A 23,636-nucleotide genomic window follows, 5' to 3' on the forward strand; every position below is an offset into this window, starting at 1 on the left:
GTCTTGCGTCATCATGATCAGGCCGCGTGTGCGATAAACAAAGCTCACGGAGAAATCTATTGTGCAGCTCTTCAGTTTCTTGTTAACATGAAGGGAATGTCGCTCAGGGCGTTCGGCGTCGAATGGCGTTAGGCTGCTGAGCCCATAATCGCGGGACGCATTTCGAAGGAGCCGGAAATGCCTTTGTGCTGCCTCGATGCCTGACTGAAGTACTCCAAGTGGTCGATATGAATCCGATGTTGTCCACTAAGGCGTCTTATTGCCGATGGGCAGCCTTGGGATTCTGAGCCTCCCGCACAACACAATCCATGCCGCACCATATAATACCATACCATACCGTATCATACCACACCATATCATACCGCACTGCACAATACCATATCATACCACATCATAACACACCATGTCTTGCCATACATCATATATAGCATACCTTACCGCACCGCAGGCATCTTTGGACATCCAGCGTGTATATTCTCATCAGAGCTATTAAGAGGGCGGTTGCTTGGCTTCCGTATTTCTAAAATACTGTGAAATTCACGAACACTCGAGTGACGTTCAACTATTATATTTCCGCCAGATTTTCAGGCCCCCTCTCCGAAGCGCGGGTCACCATGGCTAGATCCGTCCCTCCCTCTACTATTATTCCGCGCCATAGAGAGAGAAAGAATGGTGAGCGGAAAGGCAGGGAGATTAACTAGGCGACGCCCAGTGGTGGTGGTGGTGGTAAAAACATTTATTAATTATAGAGAGAGGTGTTGGGGTCCGTGACCTGAAGGGTCACGCCCTTACAACCACTAGGTGGGGATGCCTAGTCAGGCACCCCATTGGCGGTTGCCGCAGCCCGGGCACGCTGCGTTAAGGCCCTTTGGGCCTGGAGGGTGCAGCAGCCGGACAGGGACGCCTCCCAGTCCTCTCGGGTGGGGTTTGGGATAGGGGGTAGGGATGGGTTCTGCTGGCAGGCCCACACCATGTGGTAGGTGTCCGACACCTCCCCACAGTGTGAGCACCGCCCGTCGAATTGAGGATTGAAATGCTTTAGAGTTGCCGGGCACAGCATCGTGTTAGTGAGCAGGCGCAGGAGTACCTGCTCGTTGGCCTTGCCCAGCCCTTTGCAAGGAGTGGGAAGAGTTTGGTGGGTGGATTTGTAGTAATCCAGTACGCCACCTTGCACGTGGGACGGAGAGAGGAATTGAGATGACTTTTTTGTTTGTCCGTAAGTAACAGGGTATGTGGCGCCGTAATAAAGCGTTATGCTTACGCGCTGCTACCTAAGGAACATCACAAACGTGACGGACTCGTGACTCATACGGGGAAGGGCAAAAACGCGCTCGTAAGCATGCTGCTTGCAGTGCCAGTTTTCTTAGGTTGTAATGAACATCAATTTGAGCCTTGTTGTTTAATGGCGGTGGTTCATAGGAGAGCTGTTATGATGAAGCACCATCGAAAAAGAATTTCGCAAGAAAATTGTTTTCTTTTGTACGCAGAGCTCAATATGGAAGTGTTTTGTGAGCTGTCCAAGATACTGCTGGGAGGTGATGTGGAAAGTGCGGAGGTGCCGAGGATGATACAGGTGCTTTTTTCTGCCTCTATCCAAGTCCGTTAACAGACTCTAATACCTGCAGTATTGGCGGTTCGTGCTTTTAAAACAGTTAAAGCAACCTTCTGCGCGCTACCCTCAGAAATACAGTGCAACTCAAGGCGAAAAGTGCTGAGAAGGACAAGAGAACGCTCAGCGTCAATGTCCGCATGCTAAGTTGCGCTGTATTTTATGCAGCCTTCGCATACCAACTTTTGCAGTCTGACGTAGCGATCACTATTGTTCGGCGGCGCGTAGGCAAGCATAATTTTTTCAACTGACGCATTAAAGCGATCAAAATAATCAATGCGAAAATTCTTCATCATAGCATCCTCATAAAACGAAGACGCGAGGTGAACTAAAATTATATGTGTCGTCGCACTATTATAAACTTTCGACCGAAGCAATGAGAAATCTTTCCTTCTATTGTGTAAGCCGGCTATGAAAATTTTGACCATTATAATGGGCAACGGAATCGCCGGAGCGACAGCCGCGCACGGTTTACTGGCCTAACAAGAAATGCGCTGCTGTCTAGGGAGTCTGGGTAAATCCCTGCTGTTTCTCGCCTGTTCAGCAGGTTCCAAGGACGCGGAAGTCAGTGCGAGAAAGGTTTCCAATGGAGGCCATAGCAAGCGCGTGTATTCCTTCATATTACAAGAGTTGTTTTAAGCAGTTTCAGGCACATTTAAGCACTAGAGCCAACACACATACGCGCTTACTGGCGTGAATAGCTGAATGTCATGCACAGACAAGAGTATGCGAAAATTAGGGGATGGTTACGATATGCTGCCGGTGGAAGGCAACAGTCATTAAAAAGAGACAGTAAATCAGTGGTGCTTCCTTCACGTGGAAACCAGATCGAAACGTCACGGCTTTTGACAGAAACGCAGCGAAAAGTTGAAATTGTAGCAAAAGATAATTCAGTTATTTTTAGAGCCCATCTTATGCTATTGCAAGCGTTTTAACAAAATCGGAGTTGCAATTTGCACTGCGAGTGTCTAGAAGAGCACATCAAGTAAACGACGCAGGATGTACAGCATGCCGCCAGCGTTAGCGAACGAAGCATTGACGAAGAGCCCGCTTGTGCAAAGTGCCCTTCTGCTAGTTTATAGCTAATTTCTATCCAGGGAGTGGAACGACGCTAGCAGGGAGTTGAACGTCGGTCCTTGGAAGCAGGAATATGATATGCGAGTAGGCCATACCTTCCCCAACGGTAGCTTTTCTTCCTTCATTGAACCGAACGATTTAGTTGCATAGACAGGCGTCTCCTTCCTAGATTCCCAATAAGAATGGCCTTGCGCAGCCGTATTCCCACTGAGCTCTGGAAGCTGCTTTCCAATTGGCGGATAGGCAGCTTCCGACGCATGCGCGGTACAGTCCAGAACGCACATTGCCTGAATCCAGTGAACGGAGATCTAAGCGAAAGCTGGAGCTCAACTGTAGACATAACCTCATCTGCAACGTTCATCTAAGTGGCTGCTCCTGTCTGAGCTAGCTTCGGGCCAGCTGCGCACACACTGCTGATGGTTGTAATTTTGCCGCAGGAGTTGGGCGCCACCCTGAGGAGGTCACCGGACAGGCAGCATTTCCTTGACATGAGCACTGAGGTAAGCAACGCAGGCGGAAGGGTGCAGAGCTGCCCCTCCAGAGATAGCGCTTGTCACCGTACACTAGACTTTCATTGAGTAGTGTCTGCGCATCGCTGAACCATCGCTAGACTTGTGCATGCTACATTCACCATACATCTGATGATTTCACTGCCGTTGTCCAGACCTGCGGTCACTACCTGCCCTAAGCAGATGTGTTCCCTTGCCACTTCCACCGCAAACTGATCTTCCCTTCCGAGACATTTAAACATTACTTGACTTACCTACATATTAATTTTCAGACCTACCGTTCTGCTTTGCCATTCTAAGTACTTGATCATGCTTTGCAATTCTTGCTCTGTTTCTTGCAAGGCAATGTCATTTGCGAATCGCAAATAATTAAGGTATTCTTCATTAACTCTTCCAAGTTTTCCTTATCTTGTGTCGGGTTTTGTTAGTGTGGATAAATACGTTTTCCCCTCCTAACCACGGCTGGCACAGTTCAAAGCCGCCCCGACGTGATCCCGTGATCGCGTACGCTACCGAGCGCTCGCCAACCACGGCGGGCCTTGCTCTGAGGGAATAAAGGAATGACACTCTGGCCGACACAAACAGGTATTTATTGCTGCAGCAACAATAACGCCAGCTAGCAACAAAACGCTAGGAAATCGAGGTCGTCCGACTCACCAGCAACATTACGAGCGAACGTCCGCGCACGTTACGGCAGGGGATACTCCTCGGCTGGAAGGGATGAGATGCGGGAGCGCATTTCTCAAGAGGCCTCGCCCCGCTGGCGGAGAGCGGAGCGCCGCGGGCGACACGTGCGCTCGAGGCAAGCGTCCCAGTCCAACGGGATGTGCTCTCTCCCGTGCGCGCAGTACTAAAACCGTCTGTGGCGCTCATATTGCTGCGATGCCGGCGGCCTCCCTTCTTAGTTAAAGGGAAGCTGAAGCACTTTTCGAAAAAAATGAGTTCTCTAGGTCATTTTGTAGCTTTTAGTCCGCAGAAACAGACTATCTCATTCAAAAACAGCGGAAATAAACGCAAAAAGCTGTTTTTAGAAGAAAACGCGCCCCATCGCCTCAGGGTGCCAAGCGAACGCCGCTCTTGCCCGCGATTGGTCGGGACCGTCGTGACGCCATCCACGGGGATCTCCGGCCGGCACCGACGGCTTTGCTGCGTAGCGCGTTGCTTCAGCGGGCTTTAAGGACTACGTTTTAGAAACTATGGATAATTCAAGCAGTGTTGAACAGTTTGGACTTTCACCATGCATGTTCGAGCCATCAGCAGCTTCAGAAAACGGCGGAACAAACGATCGACGCCGCGGAGTGCGCCGGCAGCGAAAGTCAGTTCGCGGCATTTTCACGTGTTGGAAATCTCGACTGGATGGATGGGTGGATGACAGCTTTCATTTCCACCGGAAATGGAGACCCCTTACTACTCACCGCCCTCGGCACGCAGGCCTGGAGGGCGGAGCCGGAGCCTCCGTGACTAAAGGCTAACAAATAGATTTTGTCTCTTCGCGGAGCCAGCGGCCAGGCGGATTGGCTTGTTTCTGCCGAGCGGGTTCTTCGCTGCGCAGTAGGGCTTCCCAGCTTTCTCTGCTATCAATATCTTCGTCGACTCCGGTGTAGACAGCGCATTCCCATAACCTTTGTTTCCGGGTAACTGTGGAACCGCGGGACTGTCGGAATTTGGACGAGCGCGCGCAAACCTATTCCGAAATTGTTGAGAACTACAGACTAAGCAGAAAACCGGTGCCACCGCCTGATAAGAAGCTAAGCAAGCGGGAAATTTCGGAGCTCGCAGTGCTGCTCATCAAAACGAGTATGCTGCGAGATATAGTTGCTGCTGCTGTGTATCGAGATAACCAGCAGAATTACTTGTGGCAGATATATGCATACCGCTGCTCGACCACTTTGCCGTTCTGACTCAAGGACAAATTTCTATGAATTCTGACGCCATTATCGATCGTCAGCCATGACCAAGCGCTCATGAATGAAAATCTTTGCTTTGCTCAGGTATACTAAGCTTATATAATCGGTTTTTGTTCAGTTAGGTGCAGCTGCATGTGCTGCGCGCTGATGAAATATTAAGAGAATTGCTTATACTGCCATGAGGTGCAAGCAATCAGGAAAAAACAAAAAGGCACACAGTGCGTAACGACCTCAAAAAAGTTCAAGACTGTGTGCCTTAAAGACAGTGCTGGAAGTGGCCTTAGCTCAGCGTGGATGTGAACCAGCTGGAAAAGGCAAAGAGTTTACAAACAGGTAAGAAAGTAATATAACGAAAAGAGATATATTGCAGCACATATTTTGTGCAGTCAGTTTCGGCATGCTGCGTACCACCAGATTGTTTGGTTAACGTGGAAGAGGCTGGGGGTGAACAACCGACGGATTCTACCAAGCTGTGTGCTGAGCGCTGTTCGAAAGGAGTACCATAATAATAATAATAATAATAATAATAATAATAATAATAATAATAATAATAATAATAATAATAATAATTGGTTTTTGGGGAAAGGAAATGGCGCAGTATCTGTCTCATATATCGTTGGACACCTGAACCGCGCCGTAAGGGAAGGGATAAGGGAGGGAGTGAAAGAAGAAAGTAAGAATGAGGTGCCGTAGTGGAGGGCTCCGGAATAATTTCTACCACCTGGGGATCTTTAACGTGCACTGACATCGCACAGCACACGGGCGCCTTAGCGTTTTTCCTCCATAAAAACGCAGCCGCCGCGGTACCATACCAAAACTGGTTTATATGCAGGCTTCTTACACGGAACACTGGAACGAGAGAAAACAAACGGCACTGGCAGAAGGTTGCGTTGATCTTTCGTTCGCCAAAGCGCGGGCCGCAGCGGAGCAAGCGGAGCCGGACGGCCGGCCGACTCTCCGTGAATGGCGTCACTTCCGCCAGTTCTCCGTCTCTGCCGTCCCCCCACCCGGCACTTCCGGAAGCGACGAGGGCGTGCCGGCGGAGGGTTTTTAAGAAGCGATTGCAGCTCTGTTTGCGGATAGAATCGGGAAAAAATTACATGATTTTCAAGGTCCTTTCTTCCCAACCACAGCGTTTCATGCGATTTGAAGACCGTTTCAGCTTCCCTTTAAGGTAACTACGATAGTCACAAAGCACACCCCTCCTCGAGGCGAGGCTACTGCAGGATACATCGCGGGAAAGCAAACTAAGGGGACTCAAGGCGCGTCCCCACATCCTCCCAACCTTATATAGACCCTCCCGCCTGAAAGCCCATGCTATGTAGAAGTCTCCTGGTCTTCATGCAATTGAGGCAGATCATGCAGCGGGGTCACGGAGACTTCCGCGGTGTTCCGAAGGCGGCGTGAAGGTTTCCACTGGGACGACTCGAATGGCCCATGGAATACGTGCCCGCAGGCCCGCGAAGAGAAGGCCGGTTGAAAATTACAGGCCAGGATTCTGCAGTAGTCTCCACGGTAATGGCAGCCAGAGGTGAGTGCTCCCTCGTCTCGCCATGGCTGCCCCGAATGGATGCGGCGAGCAGGATACAGGCCGCTGCTTCGTAGCAGGCGGTAGTGCGATGATGTGCACAGGACCGCAAGCCTTGGTAGCTCACTGGATCTACAAGACTGCCGAAACGCTCTCGACGTGCCTTGAACGTAGGTCACGGGAAGGGGAAATTGCGTCCGCAAGGGCTTCGTGGCACAATGCTTAACTCGCTAGCAAAACATGTCGGGCGCCTGTGCAAACGCAAAGTTCGAGTGAAGGAAGCCCTTTCTCGATTTGAACGGGATGGCTCAGTTCGTGCAAAGTTAAAAAAAACAGGTGGGCAACAAAGTGCGCCCTTCTCAACAACACGGTCCGCTATCATGTCGCTTCTGACGTGGTTCGGGCAGCTCCGAGAAGCCTTAGGCCTAACTACCACCCTGACAACGACCGTGAACAAAGGGAAGACCCGAAAAGGGTTAAGTGCGGGCGCAGCTCAGAGGGTTGGACCTATCCCGTTCACTGCACGAAGCGGCTTCTCCGCGGTCGGCGCCCATGGACCGTATCGGGCGGTGCCGAGCTGCAATGCCAGCAAGCTCGTAGCAGCATCCATGGCCCCAGGACACCCGGCTGCCGGAGCGGCTTCTCCCAAAGTCAAAACATCGACAGTAGAGAAAAATGTGTGCAGAAAACTCGCACCACCCACGCAGCTTCTCTACTGACTCGCTTCTGGCTCGGCCACTCCGCGGGCGCTAGGCCTCGCGCTGCCTCGATGCGCACCAAGTGATTCTCGTGCTCTTTTAAGAGACTCCAGAGAAAAACGTGCTGAGCATGTCGAAAAGTCCAAACATGTTGCAGAGCAATACACCTCGCACTCAAGAACACATGCCGCCGGTCCTAGCGATCAAAATTCACTCCAGGCTTAGCACTTTCCAAGCCCGGACAAAGAGCGTTCCTCCAGCCGAGCAGAATCGTCCAACGTTCCCAGACCAAGCCGCACGTTGGGCGCCAGATGTGGGGTTTTAAAGCGAAATATTTATTGGCCGCAAACTCGCGATTTCGCCTTGGCGGTACTCCATCAAGGCACGTGACGTCACAACGCGCGCCTCGCTGCGGAAGGTTACTGTACTTCGCGCGCCCGCCGCGCCATCTGGCATGACGTCACATCGCGCCGCTCGCCGCAGTTTGGTAGGACGTGACACCGCGTTCCTCGTCGTTGCGCTCGCCTCCGCTCGCTTCGACAGCTGCGTCGCATGCGCGATGAGATGTCACAGGATTGAAAAGGAGAGCTGGCATGCGCCGCAACAACAGTTCAGGCGACAGTATGGACGGCGACAATTCTGATCAGCTGGATGAGGCCTGGAATCGACAGCGGAACGAGATGAAGGGGAAACGAATCGCACAGGAAACAGACGAACAGCGCGCCGAACGACTGGCTAAACGCCGCCGTCAATATGCCGCCGCGAGACAGGCACGTTTAATGTCTGGTGTCTCGATCGCTAGCAGCAGCGACTGCAGCCGGAGGAGAGACTGAAGACGGCCCGTGATGATGGAATGCGACCAAGAGACCAGCGGAGGGCTAGAGAAACCGATGAACAGCGTTCCGTTAGCCTAGAGAATAGGCGTAAAAGTGACGCTAACCCTTCAATCGTTGGATAGCCTCAGTGCTGGCATCAAACATGGATCTACAGGTCATACTGGTCGTTTATGCCTGTGCTTCATACGTTGTGGAATATGTGAACAAGGCCAACCGGGGAGTTTTGCACTTGCTTTCGCTACATATATCCTGTCATAGCCGAGCTAAGCTACAACCATTTTTAATAGTCGGGATAAATGCTTTTTCCCCGTTTAACCGCGGCTGACATAGTTCAAAGCAGCCCGAACCACACCTCGTGATCGCGTACGCTACTCTGCGCGCGCCAACCATGACGGGCCTTACTCTGAACAAAAGAACAACACTCTGGCTGACACAAACAGGCATTTATTGCTACAACAACAATAAGGTCAGCTAGCAACAAAACACGCTAAGGAACCGAGGTCGTCCAACTCACCAGCAAGGTTACGAGCAAATGTTCATCCACGCTAGCGCAAGGGGAAACTCCGAAGCCGGACGGGACGAGGTGTGAGAGGGCGTATCCCCGCCACTTCCTCGCTCTGATGGCGAAGAGCGGAGCACGTGGCCGAACAATCTGTACGCGGCAACGTTCCCCAAAAGAGTATGCGTCGGGTTCCCCATGCTTGCGCGCAGCAGTCACGCCGTTCTTGGCGCTCGTGTGGTTGTGACGCCGGTGCCCTCCCTTGTTTTGTGCCCTCCACGTTTTTAAGCAGCCCGCTTGTTCATGGTGACCATAGCACCGAAATAAATAATAAGAATAATAATTGGTTTTGGGGGAAAAATGGCGCAGTATCTGTCTCATATATCGTTGGACACCTGAACCGCCCCGTAAAGGAAGGGATAAAGGAGGGATTGAAAGAAGAAAGGAAGAAAGAGATGCCGTAGGGGAGGGCTCCGGAAAAATTTCGCCCACCTGGGGATCTTTAACGTGCACTGATATCGCACACCACACGGGCGCCTTAGCGTTATATATATATATATATATATATATATATATATATATATATATATATATATATATATATATATATATATATATATATATATATATATATATATATATATATATATATAAAGTCATGACAACTTCCTTAAACGAGAGGACTGTATCGATAGTCAAAAGAATACTTACTGCTAATGTGCGCGCAAGTGTCAAGAAGCAGAGTAATGCATTGTTCTCTACTCGAAGCCAATGGCACGCGGCCTTTCCGCTTTTGTTTGTCAAACGAGAGGCCACCAGACTTCTCGGGAATAACTGTAGCCGCGCGCAAGTCTCTCTTCATGTTCAAAATTGCCGTAAGCACATTAGGCGTCTAATATTTCGAGTTCCTTGTCACCTTAAAATTTTGCAAGGCCGAGAGCGACCGTCCTTTTGACCTTAGTTGACCAAGCACTTGTTTTATTGCTGCGTGCAGAACTGCTTTCTGTTTGAGACACGTCGAGTTCGCCCAATAAATAGTTTTCGAGTTGGACACAAACTTTCTTGCCGTCATTCTGGCCTGACTGATGTTACCAGAACGTAATTACAGAAGCAGCCAGCACAAGCTGCGTATTATGCTGCCAAAGATATTTGCACGTGCTGAGTATTGTAATTTCAGAAATTATGTATGTCCTATGAATGACTTCAGCTACCATAAAAGGGTAATTTTTTTGTGTCCACGTATAAATTCAACCCGGCGTGTCCGGAAGCTGTCTAAAAATATTTGGTTTAAATATCTTTAAAAGATTTCAGACAAAGCAGTTGAACGTCTAATGCCCTCTATTCTCTTAAATTCAGGGACTTTTACTAACTAAGCGTCGCAAATTTTAATTTTTAGTTCCTTACATTATAATCCAAGCCAGCTGGTATAACGCGCACTGCTGTGAGATTACTGTGAGTCGAGCTTCGTTAGGTTGCGGAAAACTTCTTCTTGGAGTGATACTTTGTTTCCTGAATGAGGTGAGGAAAGTTCATGCTCTCAGGTTGGTTTATCGAAAGCGATGACGAGGCTGTATAAATGCAGGGGAATAATGGAAAGCTGGTAGTCGTCGCCTCTCAGATAAGACTGTCCGCTCGTGAAAGCGGATTGTATTGAGACAGAGCACAGTACCGAACTAATTTTGCTTTGCTGGCAGTTACTTAATGCTTGAAGTTACTGTCAAAACTGACATAATTTTTGCGTTGTCATCGGATGGGGTGGGTGGTCCTGAGACGCCCGCAAACTTCAAACTGCCTTTCCAAGAGGAGATCTTGGACCTCGCGTGCGTGCAGCGGCCAGGGTTGGGTCTTGTCTATACGCCTTCCTTTTGCAGAAAGCATGATGCGTTTTCCTGGGGAACGCCATGATTTTTTAATGCCGCTGTTGTGCAAAACTAAAGCAGCTGCGCTTGAAATTTCAGGAGCTATACTTACGCTGCAGAGTCCTTTACTCTTTGAAACTTGCCATCCTTGTTGCACGTCGCATATCATTCTACACACTCATAAAGAACCTGCCGCAAGACGAACTACAGAAGCTGATAGACTTCCTTTCTAGCAAATATATGTGTAGATCCATGTATGAAGAAAAAGGAACGCCGACCAAAAGGTTGTTTAAAACGAAGACGTTCCGGCTTCCATACGGAAGCCTTGATCACTGGGCGGAAAGCCCAAAGCACAAAGCTTAAGTGCGTCGCAGTAATCACCCCAAGCATCTTGCGTACGTAGGCGGGAGATTGCCTGCGTTGTGGTTAAGGGTTTTGTCTGTTGTTTGGATTATCAGGGATTCCAAATATCGACGTGACAGCCAATTCTTTTCTCTTGCGATGACTGCTGCTTCTTCCCAAGCTATATTGTGCGTCGCGGCTTCCTCGTGTTCCGAAAGTGCATTAGATGCAATCTTTTTGTTCCTGACGTCATTCTTGTGGTCCCTCAATCGCCTTTCGAAATTCCCGCTCTCGCCGATATAGCAGTAGTCGCAGTTTGCGCAGGGAGTCTTATAGATGACGCCAGGAAACTTCTCTTTCTTTATCTTGTCTTTGGCGGCCACCAGCTCATATGCCTCAGCTTGCACGCAGGAACGTGAGCGACGTGCACACCGTAAGTGCGTAGAACGCGAGCCAAAGATTCGCTCACGCCCGGCACATATGGGATAGCTGCTCGGGCTCGGCAAGGAGGACCAACTGGTTCTGATGGGCGTGAAGACCGTTGAAGAACAGAATCCACGAAGTGCTTGGGGTAGCCGCATTCACTCAATTCTCGGCGCACTTGGCGTAGGTAAGCAGCCCGATCTTCTCGCCTTGGGAAGATGTTTTTGGCACGTCGGACGAGGGAAGCCACGACAACCTTTTGGTCGGCGTTCCTTTTTCTTCATACATGAATCTTCTACCCGACCAGATGAGTTTTCATCAGACTTTAGATTTCATATGGGTAGATCGTGTTGACGTCTGTGCTCGAAGCATACATTAGACCATACGCGGTTGGGCTAAAAGACAGAACACGCAAATGTTAATCCGTCGTTTCAGAATTCTTTCATGGCAAAGGGGCTCACTACACGGTCTTTGCGCAAAGCGCAAGAGGCAAAATATAAAGGCTTGACGGTTACCACTAACGCGGGCCGAACTGGGAGCTTTCGCGCGTTCTCCTTCCACGTGAACGGCGATCGCAGCGGCGGAGCGGTGGGGAAGTGGCGACGCCGCCGAGGTGCGGCGGGAGGCGCAAACAGACCCCATTGCGAAGGCCGTGAGAAGGAAAGCGCGGGCTCCCCTCGAGGCCGGCCGTGGGAAAGTCAGAGGGCGCCCCTCCTCGACGGGAGGCTACTGCAGGGTGCATTGCTGGAAATAAAACTAAAGGGGATTGCTGTGCTTGTCCCCACACCTTGTCTCCGAAGAACTCCTGTCATTGCCCTGGGACTCTTCTTTTATTTTGAAATTGGATTAAGGCTGTTACACATCATGTGGTGCAGGAAGGGGCATAATGCTTTTCATTCTTTTAGGTTGCCCCAACCTAATCAGTGTTAACATGTTGTGAAGACTATTGAGGAAATCGTTTTTCTCTCTGCCTGACAATCTTCCATATTGGGATTTTATTACTTTTTCTGTGGAGGAGTATGGCGGCTGTGCAGTCACATATGGCTCGTCTACACCCTGGCTGCGTAATGCCTGCATGACTAAGTGCAACGCATTCTCATGATCTACGGCGGTTATATATAATTGTAGTGTAAGCCGGAGGAAGATTAGCCGCCTATCATTTATTTATAACATCCTTGCTGAACAGATTAAATTAACCATCCCACAATCTGTTAAACATCCTAGTACAAGAACAACGAAGCATAAAAATGAACATCTTTAGCTCCAGTTTTTGCTCGCAACTAACACATTTAAATATAGTCTCTTTCCAGCTCACTCACAGATTGGAATTCTTTGCCACGTAATATTTTTAAAAGCAGTGATCTGGTGAAATAATTAAAAATTCATATTTATCATGCTTAATATAACTTGTTTTCCTTACAAAAGAGCTATTTGTCATGAATTTCGCGTTCCTATCATAGACGCGATCTGTCGTTGCCACTCATTACCTAACAATTTTTTTTCCACAAGTGTGTTGTTTCCCAGGTGTTCTTTCTCGCATTGCATGTATCCTGTTTGTTGTATGCTTGCATTTTTAAGCCCTTCCTGCTTGGACCAAAGCATTGTCCTGCAGTATGTCGAAATAAATAAATAATTACATAGTCAAGATACCCATTACTAAGAATATCATTATTTACGCCGTCGACATTAACGTGTTTTTTTCTGGAAGTGTCATGGTTGTTCCCAAAAGAGAGGTGAGGTTCTGGCTGTTAGAACTTGCTACCTGACTAAAACGTAATCTCTTGGAATTAAACGTTACACAGACTAAAAATGTCATATGTAGGGCTAAACTCAAGACAATGGCTGATAACTTTACGCCAAAATTTGAAAACTCAACGCTAGAACGTGAAAATAATAAAACTTCTTGCCGTAATTTTCGAACACGTACCGGGGAACAACCATCAAGATTATTTGAGTAGTAAAGGGTGGCAGTTAGTGGGCATAATATAGAAGTATATTACCCATGAGGTGTGAATTGCAGTTATACTGCTCTAATATAGCAAAATTGTTTTCGCTACAAAAAAGAGTTATGCGTGCAATATCGGACCTTACACTCAGTGAAGACACAGCAGTAGATATTAGAAAATACAACTTCATAGGAATTGAAAAAAAAAATGTTTCATAAAAAGCTTGCTATACACAAAAACCAAATAAGACAGAACACTTACCTTGACACCCCAACCAATTATAAATTTCGATCATCTTCATGCCAGCCTTCTAAGTCACGCAAAAATTATGGCCACCAAATCTGACGCCCACAATACCCCGTGTTTTAAAAACCTGCCCCGATCTACTCACCTTGGTGTTCGAGACACAAGAGTGACTGCATGTTTAAACGAGTCGCGCATAACATCCTAGTTTGACACTGCCTACTGTTTATGTTGTGGAGATCCCACTGCACCATGTCAGTGTTGTTTCTCATTCTAGTCAGCGTTTGTTTTTTGTTATAAGCTGCTGCTGTGAAACACTTGGAATTTTAGTTTCTTGTAGGTGGGCAGGCCTTAGTCAGGTGTTTCTTAACGCCTTTTGCCTGCACGTCCTTGGCTCATGCTTTTACGCTGTAAGCCAACAATTCAACATAAAATTTTGTCTGCAGTACTAACGCGATGTTGTTTTCAGAGGTGTTTTACGTTTAGAGAAAAATTAAGTGCGCGCAGGCTCCGTTTGCACCCTCATTCGGGGCCACACGCACTCTCTCCTCGTTTTAATGAAACAAATGAATAGCAGCTAACAGCCTATCAAATGCCGCCTACTTTTTCTTCCAACAGGAAGCATCTGAGTGGCTGTCGACGGCTGAAGATGAGTGCGGCGAAATGTATCGGGAGTTCATCAAGAGGCACGGCCACCGCGCAGTCAAAGAGGTGCCCAGCGTCGTTCAGTAACAGCCTTGAAAAGATCCACATATTGTGCGCAAACAAAAGGAGCCGGGCTTTCTGCTTCCACTCAAGCTTTCTAGGCGCAGCTGCATTAGAGTATCTTGCTGTTCTACCCCTTTGTGCTCCAGAACTACCGGCATTCGCTAGCACGACATAATTTGCGTCAAGGCGTACTGGCGCGAAAAAACAGACACACAAGACAGGGCTGTTCACTTTTGCGCAAATTACCTCATGCTATAACCAACTAGCTCAACCGAAACTCTCGCAACGAAATTCTCTAGCACCTTCGTAGTTCATACCAACGAGGGCGAAGCTAGGCCACACATTATAGATGGCTTAGGTGACATAAGGAAGTAGGCGATAGAGGTCGATGTTGGGCACTCCGCCCAGAAATAGTCCCAACTATTCGAACACATGCCGGCATGACCGAGCGAGCCAACTGTCGCAGCGGCCGTAATTAATGGCTTGGCATCAGAAGCCCTGTCGTGAATAACAGGCGGCGTCTAGCGTAGTGGTGCACACGATGGAGCCACCTGCCACGGTTGGCAGGTAGAAGAGGGGTGATATATATATATATATATATATATATATATATATATATATATATATATATATATATATGGGCATGTTCAGATAAAAACGGTAATCGAGGTCCCATGACCATTTTTTGTTTTCAATTATATTTTTATATGTGATGGGTAAATGTGTCCACACAAAGGAATGAACCTTAGTTTTGCAAGGTGTATATATATATATATATATATATATATATATATATATATATATATATATATATATATATATATATATATATATATATATATATATATATATATATATATATATATATATATATATATATATATATATATATTAGAGCTATTTCTAACCAAGAAACAGCGTTCACTCCTAACTCAGAGAGAGGGGAAGTTCCTTCGGGATGGGGTTCCTCTGCAGCTCCATTCGTCAGAATCAGAAATTTGTCACCTCCTTTCAACCGGTAGTCCAACCTCTGCATGAGATATAAGAATCAGTTCACCCAATTCAGGCTCATGTCAATCAAATTTAAAAGTCACCAAATCTACACCAAACAATGTTGTTAATTTCTCGTCAGTAACTTTGTCACACGATGAGTGCATGGTGCTGTCCAAGGGCCTTACTAGTGGTGTAATTAATGAACTTCAACTTTACAAAGATATGGATAATTTCTCCCGAAACCTTAGACTGAGAGAATACTACCACGGTCGCCTCCAAAAATTAGATCCTGGTCCAAAACTTCGATCTATTACTCATTGGACACCACCTCCGCAGCGCGATAAGTGTCTAGATTTATACATAAAGGCAGTGCAAAAGGATATCTTTTCCGAATTTCAAAAACGACGCTCTTATCGCCCGAATCTCACAATGCTTGAACGCAATGCGTTGCAGGCTCTCAGCAGCCGATCTGACATCGTAATAAAACCAGCGGATAAAGGTGGCGCCATCGTAGTTATGAATGAAAAGGATTACCTTGATGAGGCCCAAAGGCAATTAAGTGATTCCACATTTTACAAGGCTCTCCCTACTGATCCCACGCCAGAGTATAATAAGAAAGTTTCAGAATATATTTTAGCTTTAGCAAAAAAGAAGAAAATTGAGGACAAGATCGCAAAAGCTCTAATTCCGTTACATTCAAGTCCAGGACGTTTTTATCTTCTTCCAAAGATTCATAAAGAAAACAATGCGGGAAGACCAATTGTCTCTCGAATTGGAACCGTTACTGAAAACATCTCGAGTTATGTCGACAGCCTCATCACGGATATCCTTCCATGATATCCTTCCTATGTTAAGGACACCACCCATTTTTTGAGTGAAATTCTCGACTTAGTCATTGCAGATGATTCCCTACTAGTGACCCTGGATGTCGCTTCACTGTACACCAATATACCGCATGCTGATGGCATCAACGCAGTCGTCTATGCTTATGAGCGCTTAGAACCTAAACAACCAGTTGACGGCAGCACACTTGCAGAGATGTTAAAACTGATACTTGAGTTAAATAAATTCGAGTTTAATGGCCAGCACTGCGTGCAAATAAGTGGAACGTCAATGGGAACCAAAATTGAACCAAATTACGCTAATATATTCATGGCTGTGCTTGAGACGAAATTCCTCAACAACTTTCCTTTTAAACCAATATTTTACAGACGATTCATCGCTGACATATTTATGGTCTGGACACAGGGTGAAGAAAAACTCACTAAGTTTATTTCGGACTTCAACAGCACTCATCCTAACATCTCGTTTCCCTCGTCGCATTCACCCTCTACAATGAATTTTCTTGACGTCCAGGTGACCATCACGAAGAACAAACTTGAGACAACTGTCTACAGAAAACTCACCGACCGTCACCAGTACCTACACTACCAGAGCAGTCACACTCGCCATTGAAAAACATCCATCGCTTACAGTCACTCCCTACGTTTCCGTAGGATTTGCTCTAAAAAATGCGACTTTGAATCAAACTGCGAGCAACTCCGTGTGGACCTAGCACGACAGAGGCACCCATTGTCAGTTATCGACGATTCAGTCAAGAAAGCTTCAAAGCATGACCGGCGCGAACTCATAAATGGCAAAAAGCAGCCACGCCCGGACTATCAAGTCAATCTGGTCCTTACCCATTCGTCTTCAATGCCCAATGTTAGCACAATTCTTAAAAAACACCACAACATCCTTCAACAGAGTGAAAAGATGAAAGAAGTTATCCCTGATCCCCCACGTGTTGTGTATAGGCGCGCAAGGAACATCCGGGATATGATAACATCGTCTACAATCGGCAACCGTAGCTTCAGAGGATCCGTGCCAAGCAATAAACCTAGGTGCAAACTCTGTCCGATGATGACAACAACAACCAGTGCTAAAAGCACAGCGTCATCCTTCTCATTTAAGATAAAAGGTAACTTTTCATGCGGCAGCGCTAATGTTGTCTACCTCCTGGAATGTGGCACCTGTAAAGCTCAGTACGTAGGGCAGACAGTTACACCGTTCAGAATTCGCATCAAAAACCACAGATCACATATGCGGACACAGCCAAATCTCCCACTTTGAAAACACATCAATAACCTTGGGCACCCATTCGATAACTTTACAGCTATTGTACTCCAATCGGGGTTCAAAACAAATTATGACCGCGAGATCTGTTAATCGTACCTGATCCACAAATTTAACACAGTCTCGAGCGGCATTAAGGAAGCAGTAGGCAGACTATCATGCTTACGCACTCAATAGATGTGACAAATAGTTATCCCAGACTCCTAGAATAATAATTATCCCGGACTATCCCAAATAATTATCCCAGACGCATAGAACGGGCGGCAGCATGCATAACAATCATAGCTTCCGACGTGTTTTCCTTTCTTCACTTGCACTGTCCCACATTTACTGCTATTTTCTTTCCCCTTTTTATTATTATTCTAATCTTGTATTGTCGCGCATTGTATTATATTGTCACCCATTTGCTGTTATTCCCCCTCATTTTTTTTGCTGTCATGTCGGTCTTCGCTTCATACATAGATGAACTGCCGTGGTGACCATTACATTGTTTACTCTGAATGGTGATTTGCCTTGCGGTAGATTGTACTTCCGAATCATTGCAGTTCGTTTCTGGTGTTGGATTTATTGTTAGCCTCGTCTTTTGTCTCTATCTGTATGCGTGTGTATGGAGTTCCCTTCTAAGGATTGATTAGGAACTTGTATTTTTTGATTTCTCTCGTGTTGCCACAACCCTTGTCAGAATGGATATTTCCAAATCTTGTACAATGGCTCTTCTTTCCTTTTTTTCCCTAATTTTCTTTCTTTTTCTTATTCTTTTTGTCTTTCTGTTTTTGTTTCTCTTTTCATCTCTTCTTTTTTTAGAGGCCTCGTTGGCATTCCTCTTTACCCCCCTCCCTTCCCCCCTACCAGTTCCTCTGGAATGTTGCCTTCTTCATGTACAGGGGTCAAGCCCTTCACGCTTGTCATCAAAATGCGCCCTTCACGCCTTTCCAAGGCAGCTCTGAGGTGATGGAAAAGAATCCCCCCCCCCTTTTTTTTTTAATGTCCTATTTTGTATTCTCTCGTGTTGCCACCACCCTTCTCTGAATGCAAATTTACCAAGCCTCGTACATGGCTCTTCTTTCCTTTTTTCACTACTTTCTTTATTTTTTTCTTTCATCGTCCTTTTTTCTTTATTAGAGGCCTCGTTTTCATTCCTCTTTACTCCCCCTCTCCCCCCCTACCAGTTTCTCTGGAATGTAGCTTCCTCCTTGTACAGGGGTCGAGCCCTTCACACTTGTCACCAAAATGCTGAGAGGAGCGACACCTCGAGGGCCTTTCCAAGGCAGCCCTGAGGTGGTGGGAAAGAATCTCCCCCTTTTTTATATTTTTATTATCTTAATCTTTTATTCTTTTGTTATAAAAAAAAATTTCTACCCCTTGGGAACACCTGCATTCAGGTTAGGCGACGCCTTCTTAGATTGTCACCGATTGTCTCTCTTCCTTTGTTAAAAAAAATGTTCTTCCTGGTCTCTTCCCTGCCCCCCCCCCCCCCCACTAGTGTTTTGAACTCGTGCTTCGCTGTTTACTTGTAAACTTTGTACCTCGCGCACGCTCTATAAAAACTGCGTGTTTCAAACGCTTACTACACTCGAAAAAGGCTGGTCCTCCAGCCGAAACGTCGTGAATTAAATCCTGTTATGTTTCCTCAATATATATATATATATATATGCTCCTCTTCACTTGTAGGGGAGAGGATGGAAAAACCGAAAGATGGATGGCGAGGCAAGAATTCCCAAAAATTTTCATTAAAGAAATGTAAAATTGGTAATGACAAATAATGATTTAGGATGAGTCAGAAAAATGAAATGGCTACGAATGGCTCGGAAAAAATGACAACAAAAAATAACTCAGAAAAGATCAAAGTTTCTCAGCAAATTTGAGCAAAGAACCTCTAATGAGAAAAGAAACACAAGGCAAAGTATATCACAAATAATGAGAACAAAAAGTATACGAGAATCAATTCAAAGCAAGAAGAACACTTTATGCTAAGGCAGTGTCATCTCATATGAGAATTAAGCGCCGCTGAAATTTTATTAAATTGTTTGAGCAGAGACAGTTTTATAGTCGTCAATAATTTAAAGCGAGGGAATAGCACATTCTTATGCCAAGCGACACTACATCACAATACTCGTTTCTGACGCTTCGAAAAGCACACAGGGTGATATTATGAAGTATTCTGGTAACCGAACTCTCTTTCCTTCTTTTTGGCCGTAGTTTGACGTCTACATCAAGCCATGGTCGTTGGATCCTTCTTCACTGATCCAGTCCTTGAAGGTAGGAAGGCCTAACATTTGCTTTGATTAAGGAACCGCGGGTAGCTGATGTGTAATACAGCGCATATGCCTGAACATGCAAGCACCATGCGGGGTCTGCACTTTTTGGATTATATTTGAGTGCACTGGTCGCATTCACAGCTGAGCAAGGACAGAAAATCTCCCCTCTCTTGAAGCGGCATGGACTCGAATATTAAATGAAAAACAAATCACTTGACGAGGTTCAAGCCTCCTTTTACAAGGCATACACATGCTGTGGGGAACATATATGCATTAAAATAAATACGGACAGTCGTTGTTTGAACTGAATGCTTTCACAAATAATAGAACTAAAACTTTACATGATCATAATAAAAATTATTCACAGTGAGCAATGAACACGAGCTAGATGCCACTTTTTGTAACAAAATAAAAATAGAACGTCACTATACTCATTTTAGCTGATGTACCCATGCACAAAGCTTTTGCTGCAAAAAAAAATAGGGTTGGCCTAATAGCACTTTCTGTATAGTTGTACTGCGTACACTGATAATTTAGAAGATAGTTTAACAACACCTGCTGACAGGCTATATGGTGCATTGCAGATTGACGGAATAATAAGCGCACAGGTCAACACACACAAGAGCAGAGGAAGACACGGACTGGCGCTCACATCTGACTTATTTTCAGCCACAGCACAAAATATATAAAGGGAGGGGGGGGGAGGAACACATGCGCTGTACACAAAATATAAAAAGAACACAAGGTGACAAGGCAACCAAATGATCACATCAAACCACACGTTCAAGAAACCCAATTTCTGCAAATCAGAAAGACTAAACTACAACTCTACAAATCAGAAAGACTAAATCCCCCGAATGTTTTTTGGTTTGATGAATTACAGATGATGGATGAAAACAGGCATCCACTTTTTATCGGCCTGGTGGCAAGCGAATTGTTGAAGTTCCCAATGTTTCGCACACGCTAAACAACCTGAAGGCCACGAGAACGACTGGTAAAGACTGAGAATTATCGGAAAATATGCATCTTGTTTTCCGGTTATTTATTCAATGCGCTAAGTTCCGTCTATAAACTAGTTCTCATTTTTCTCATTGTATACTTCTCCAATATTCCATTTGCTTGCTAACGTCTACTGCTGCCCAATTTACTTCGCCGTTTCTAAGGAAACTTAAAAAGCGGTCGCCGTCGCGTGGTGCCGTCTGGCCGAGCGCCGAGAACTGCGAGGGGTTCTGTGCCACCTGCGGAGCGCTCGTTGACACCCCCCCCCCCCCCTCCCTTCTGATCAAATCTCAGGTCAGCAAACTGTGACCCGCGATCACGTGACTGCGCGCGCACTTGTCGAGCAGGCACGGCGGCCGGTTTAGCCCCTATGCTGGCGTTTCGCCGTCTGAGCAGGTGCCGAGACTGGTGCCACGTGGGGTCGCCATTGGTGACAAAATTATGCTCACCCGTTTGGCACAGAAGGTTCGAAGTGGTTGGAAACGAATCGGCACAAGTTGGCGGACGAAGTTGTTAGGCGAGTTGTAGCCTGGTATTTGTGAGGGATTTGTACCGACGACCTTTGGTCCTCGAAACCGTAATGGGGGCGACCTGCGGAGGGCCGTGGCGGGCGAATCAGTGATGGTAGAGAGATGCAGGAGGTACCAAACGAAACATCGTTTCGTGATGTACACGATGGTATCAGAATTTGTCGAAAGCATAGGAGAAAACAACTTAGCTAAACGCAAAAATACCCGCCACTGTGGCTCAGTGATTGGGGCCCTCGGCTACTGAGCCGGAGTACCCGGGCTCTAACCCGGCCGTGGCGGCCGCGTTTCGATGAAGGCGAAACGCAAAGTGCATCCGTGTGCTGTGCGATGTCAGTGGACGATAAGGGTCCCCCAGGTGGTCGAAATTATTGCAGAGCCCTCCACTACGCCACCTTTTTGTACCTTTTTTTTCTCTCTGTCCCTCCTTGATCCCTTCCTTCCCTTATGGCACGGTTCATGTGTCCGCCGAGATGTGAGAGAAATACTGTTTCTTGGTGGTGGGGGGGGGGGGGGGGGGGGGGTGAGTAGCGGAGGGGAGCGGTGTTAAGGGGACTATAATTAATATACACGGCACTATTTAATATGGTCTCCGCGGTTCGTAGTTCGACGCGCTGAGCAAAGCAGGCAAATTGGATGTCACAACAATGTATCCTACGATCAACCTTAACCCAAGCGGACGCAGTCGAACGGGAAATAAAATACCGAATCGCGCATTCTTTCGTCATGAAGGGCTTCTAACCGCCATGTTGTTTCACATATCATTCGTGGAATTTTTAATATACTAATTAACAAAGTGCGCAGTTGAATTTCGGTTACAGTCTGGCGATTAGGCCACCCCTATCTCTGCTGAGTCTCTCCTACTAATTTCCGCCCATCCTCGTGGAGAGTACTCCCTACAAATGGGATCACCATTTCTTGCGCGCATTCCGGAAGGCACCGCGTACGCCAGGTGCAGGCATCGTCTTGCCAGGCATTTTTTCGCGCTCATAGCCCCACTGACGTGGTTCCGGGCTGTTCGCTTACGCTGGGGCCGAGTACGGTTGTGATCCCTCCCAAATTATTCGCGATCGTCCTGCGCACTTCAATCAATCAACACAGCCGTGCGTGCAGGATTACAGAGGCTAAACGAACAAATGCATCATACGACGACACACCGCTGGCACGTTGTCTCATTTATGCTCAAGTCCAGCTTTCTTGGGCATCGCTTTTAATTGTGAGGCAAGTGTGGAATATTTTATGATAAGTTTATGAGCATATTGATGAGAGAAGTCTAATCTTCCGATGCTTAGCAAAATGTTGCTTTAGAGTTAATCCTGCGTTCGCATCCAGTGGATAAAACTGCGATAGAAAACTAATGGGGTGCGTTTGTGACAATACATTGCAGAGGCGTCCCGAGTGGAGATGTGGGGATATATTAATTTTTACGGTGCACTCTTACGATATGCGAGAAAACTGCATTCATAGCCCTTTATAAATGCGCTTGTTCAGAACTGTGAGTATGGCTGCGTTGAAGCCGAGCACGATCGACTCAAGGCGTCATCATTCGGTTATTACGCCTCATCCTGCATGTGGCTCGCTGTCGAGTGGGAGTTTTGAGCGCGAGACGACGCGATCCAGGTTTGTGGGAGCCGTCGCCTCATATTCTCACGCTTCCACTCAACCACGAGCCACTTGGGGGATGAGGCGTAGGTACCAGTACAGTTTCGACTCCAGTTGCCAAAGAATGCAGCATATCGCATCCCGCTGCCTGATGAAATATGAGCATGCAAAGAGCAGGCGATATTTCCCGATCATCTCCCGTAGTTCTCCAAGCAACGATAAGAGCACTCAGTCGCACACTGTGCCTCGTGCAGAAATTGTACTGGGTACTTGAAACAGAACGACAGCGTTACACAGAGACCGTGGTCAAACGAAAGTGCGTTGAACAACCTATCGTATGTCTGCACGAAAGACAGTCTCCTTTTGTCGGATACCACTGACTACTACTCATCCCCTGTTCATCCTTCGGAAAGCCGACCTACTTATTATCTTGTTTGTGTCTACATGTCGCTTTCTCTTCTATTCAAGACTGAAGAATCGTAGCTTGCTGGCACAGATGGTGCATGGTTACGGATAGAAAACGACCAGAAAAGGAATGCGTTCACAAGGACAATGAACGGACTCCGTCGTCCTGTCTACTCTTTTTCTAATGAACTCGTCATTTCAGCAGATTTTTTTCCACAATTCTTCTGCTCAGCTTATCAGCTGCTCGCTTACTGCGGTCTTCGTGCATTCTGCTTCTCGTCAGTATGTGTGCGCTGTTATTCTTTTAACACAGCCATTCACTGAAGACGCATGCCGGGAGGCCTTGCTCCCGGATCTGCGGGAAGAAAAGCACGAGAAAGGCTGAGAAACACGCGACTTGTTTCTTCAAGCCAATGCCAAGATACGCATCTTCGATCACTCTGAATGGCGGACAAAGTCGCCTCTCGAACTCAGAGATGCAAACCTAATGAGAAAGAGGATGCAAACCTGGATGGGAAAACTGGCAAGCCCTGCGTTAGAACTGTTTCTGTGA

At 46.9% G+C, this 23,636-nt stretch overlaps 1 protein-coding gene across 14 annotated transcripts in view; it reads left to right on the top strand.

Moving 5' to 3' along the window:
- Positions 1-23,636, top strand: part of LOC144127822 (rifampicin phosphotransferase-like) — a 685,750-nt gene that overhangs the window by 466,286 nt on the left and 195,828 nt on the right. For 13 of the 14 annotated variants that reach the window (XR_013313574.1, XR_013313577.1, XR_013313575.1 and 10 more), the window contains 4 exons: positions 1,488-1,573; positions 3,124-3,186; positions 14,095-14,187; positions 19,492-19,551. Coding sequence is in view for 6 of the 14 variants with exons in the window: in XM_077660767.1 (XP_077516893.1) it covers positions 1,488-1,573; positions 3,124-3,186; positions 14,095-14,187; positions 19,492-19,551 (302 nt within the window). In the remaining 8 variants the exon portion in view is untranslated. The remainder of the gene's footprint in view (positions 1-1,487; positions 1,574-3,123; positions 3,187-14,094; positions 14,188-19,491; positions 19,552-23,636) is intronic. The other variant, XR_013313576.1, reaches the window with a different exon arrangement.

The sequence above is a fragment of the Amblyomma americanum genome, chromosome 4 (genome assembly GCF_052857255.1).
Source record: "Amblyomma americanum isolate KBUSLIRL-KWMA chromosome 4, ASM5285725v1, whole genome shotgun sequence".
Lineage (NCBI taxonomy): Eukaryota > Metazoa > Arthropoda > Arachnida > Ixodida > Ixodidae > Amblyomma > Amblyomma americanum.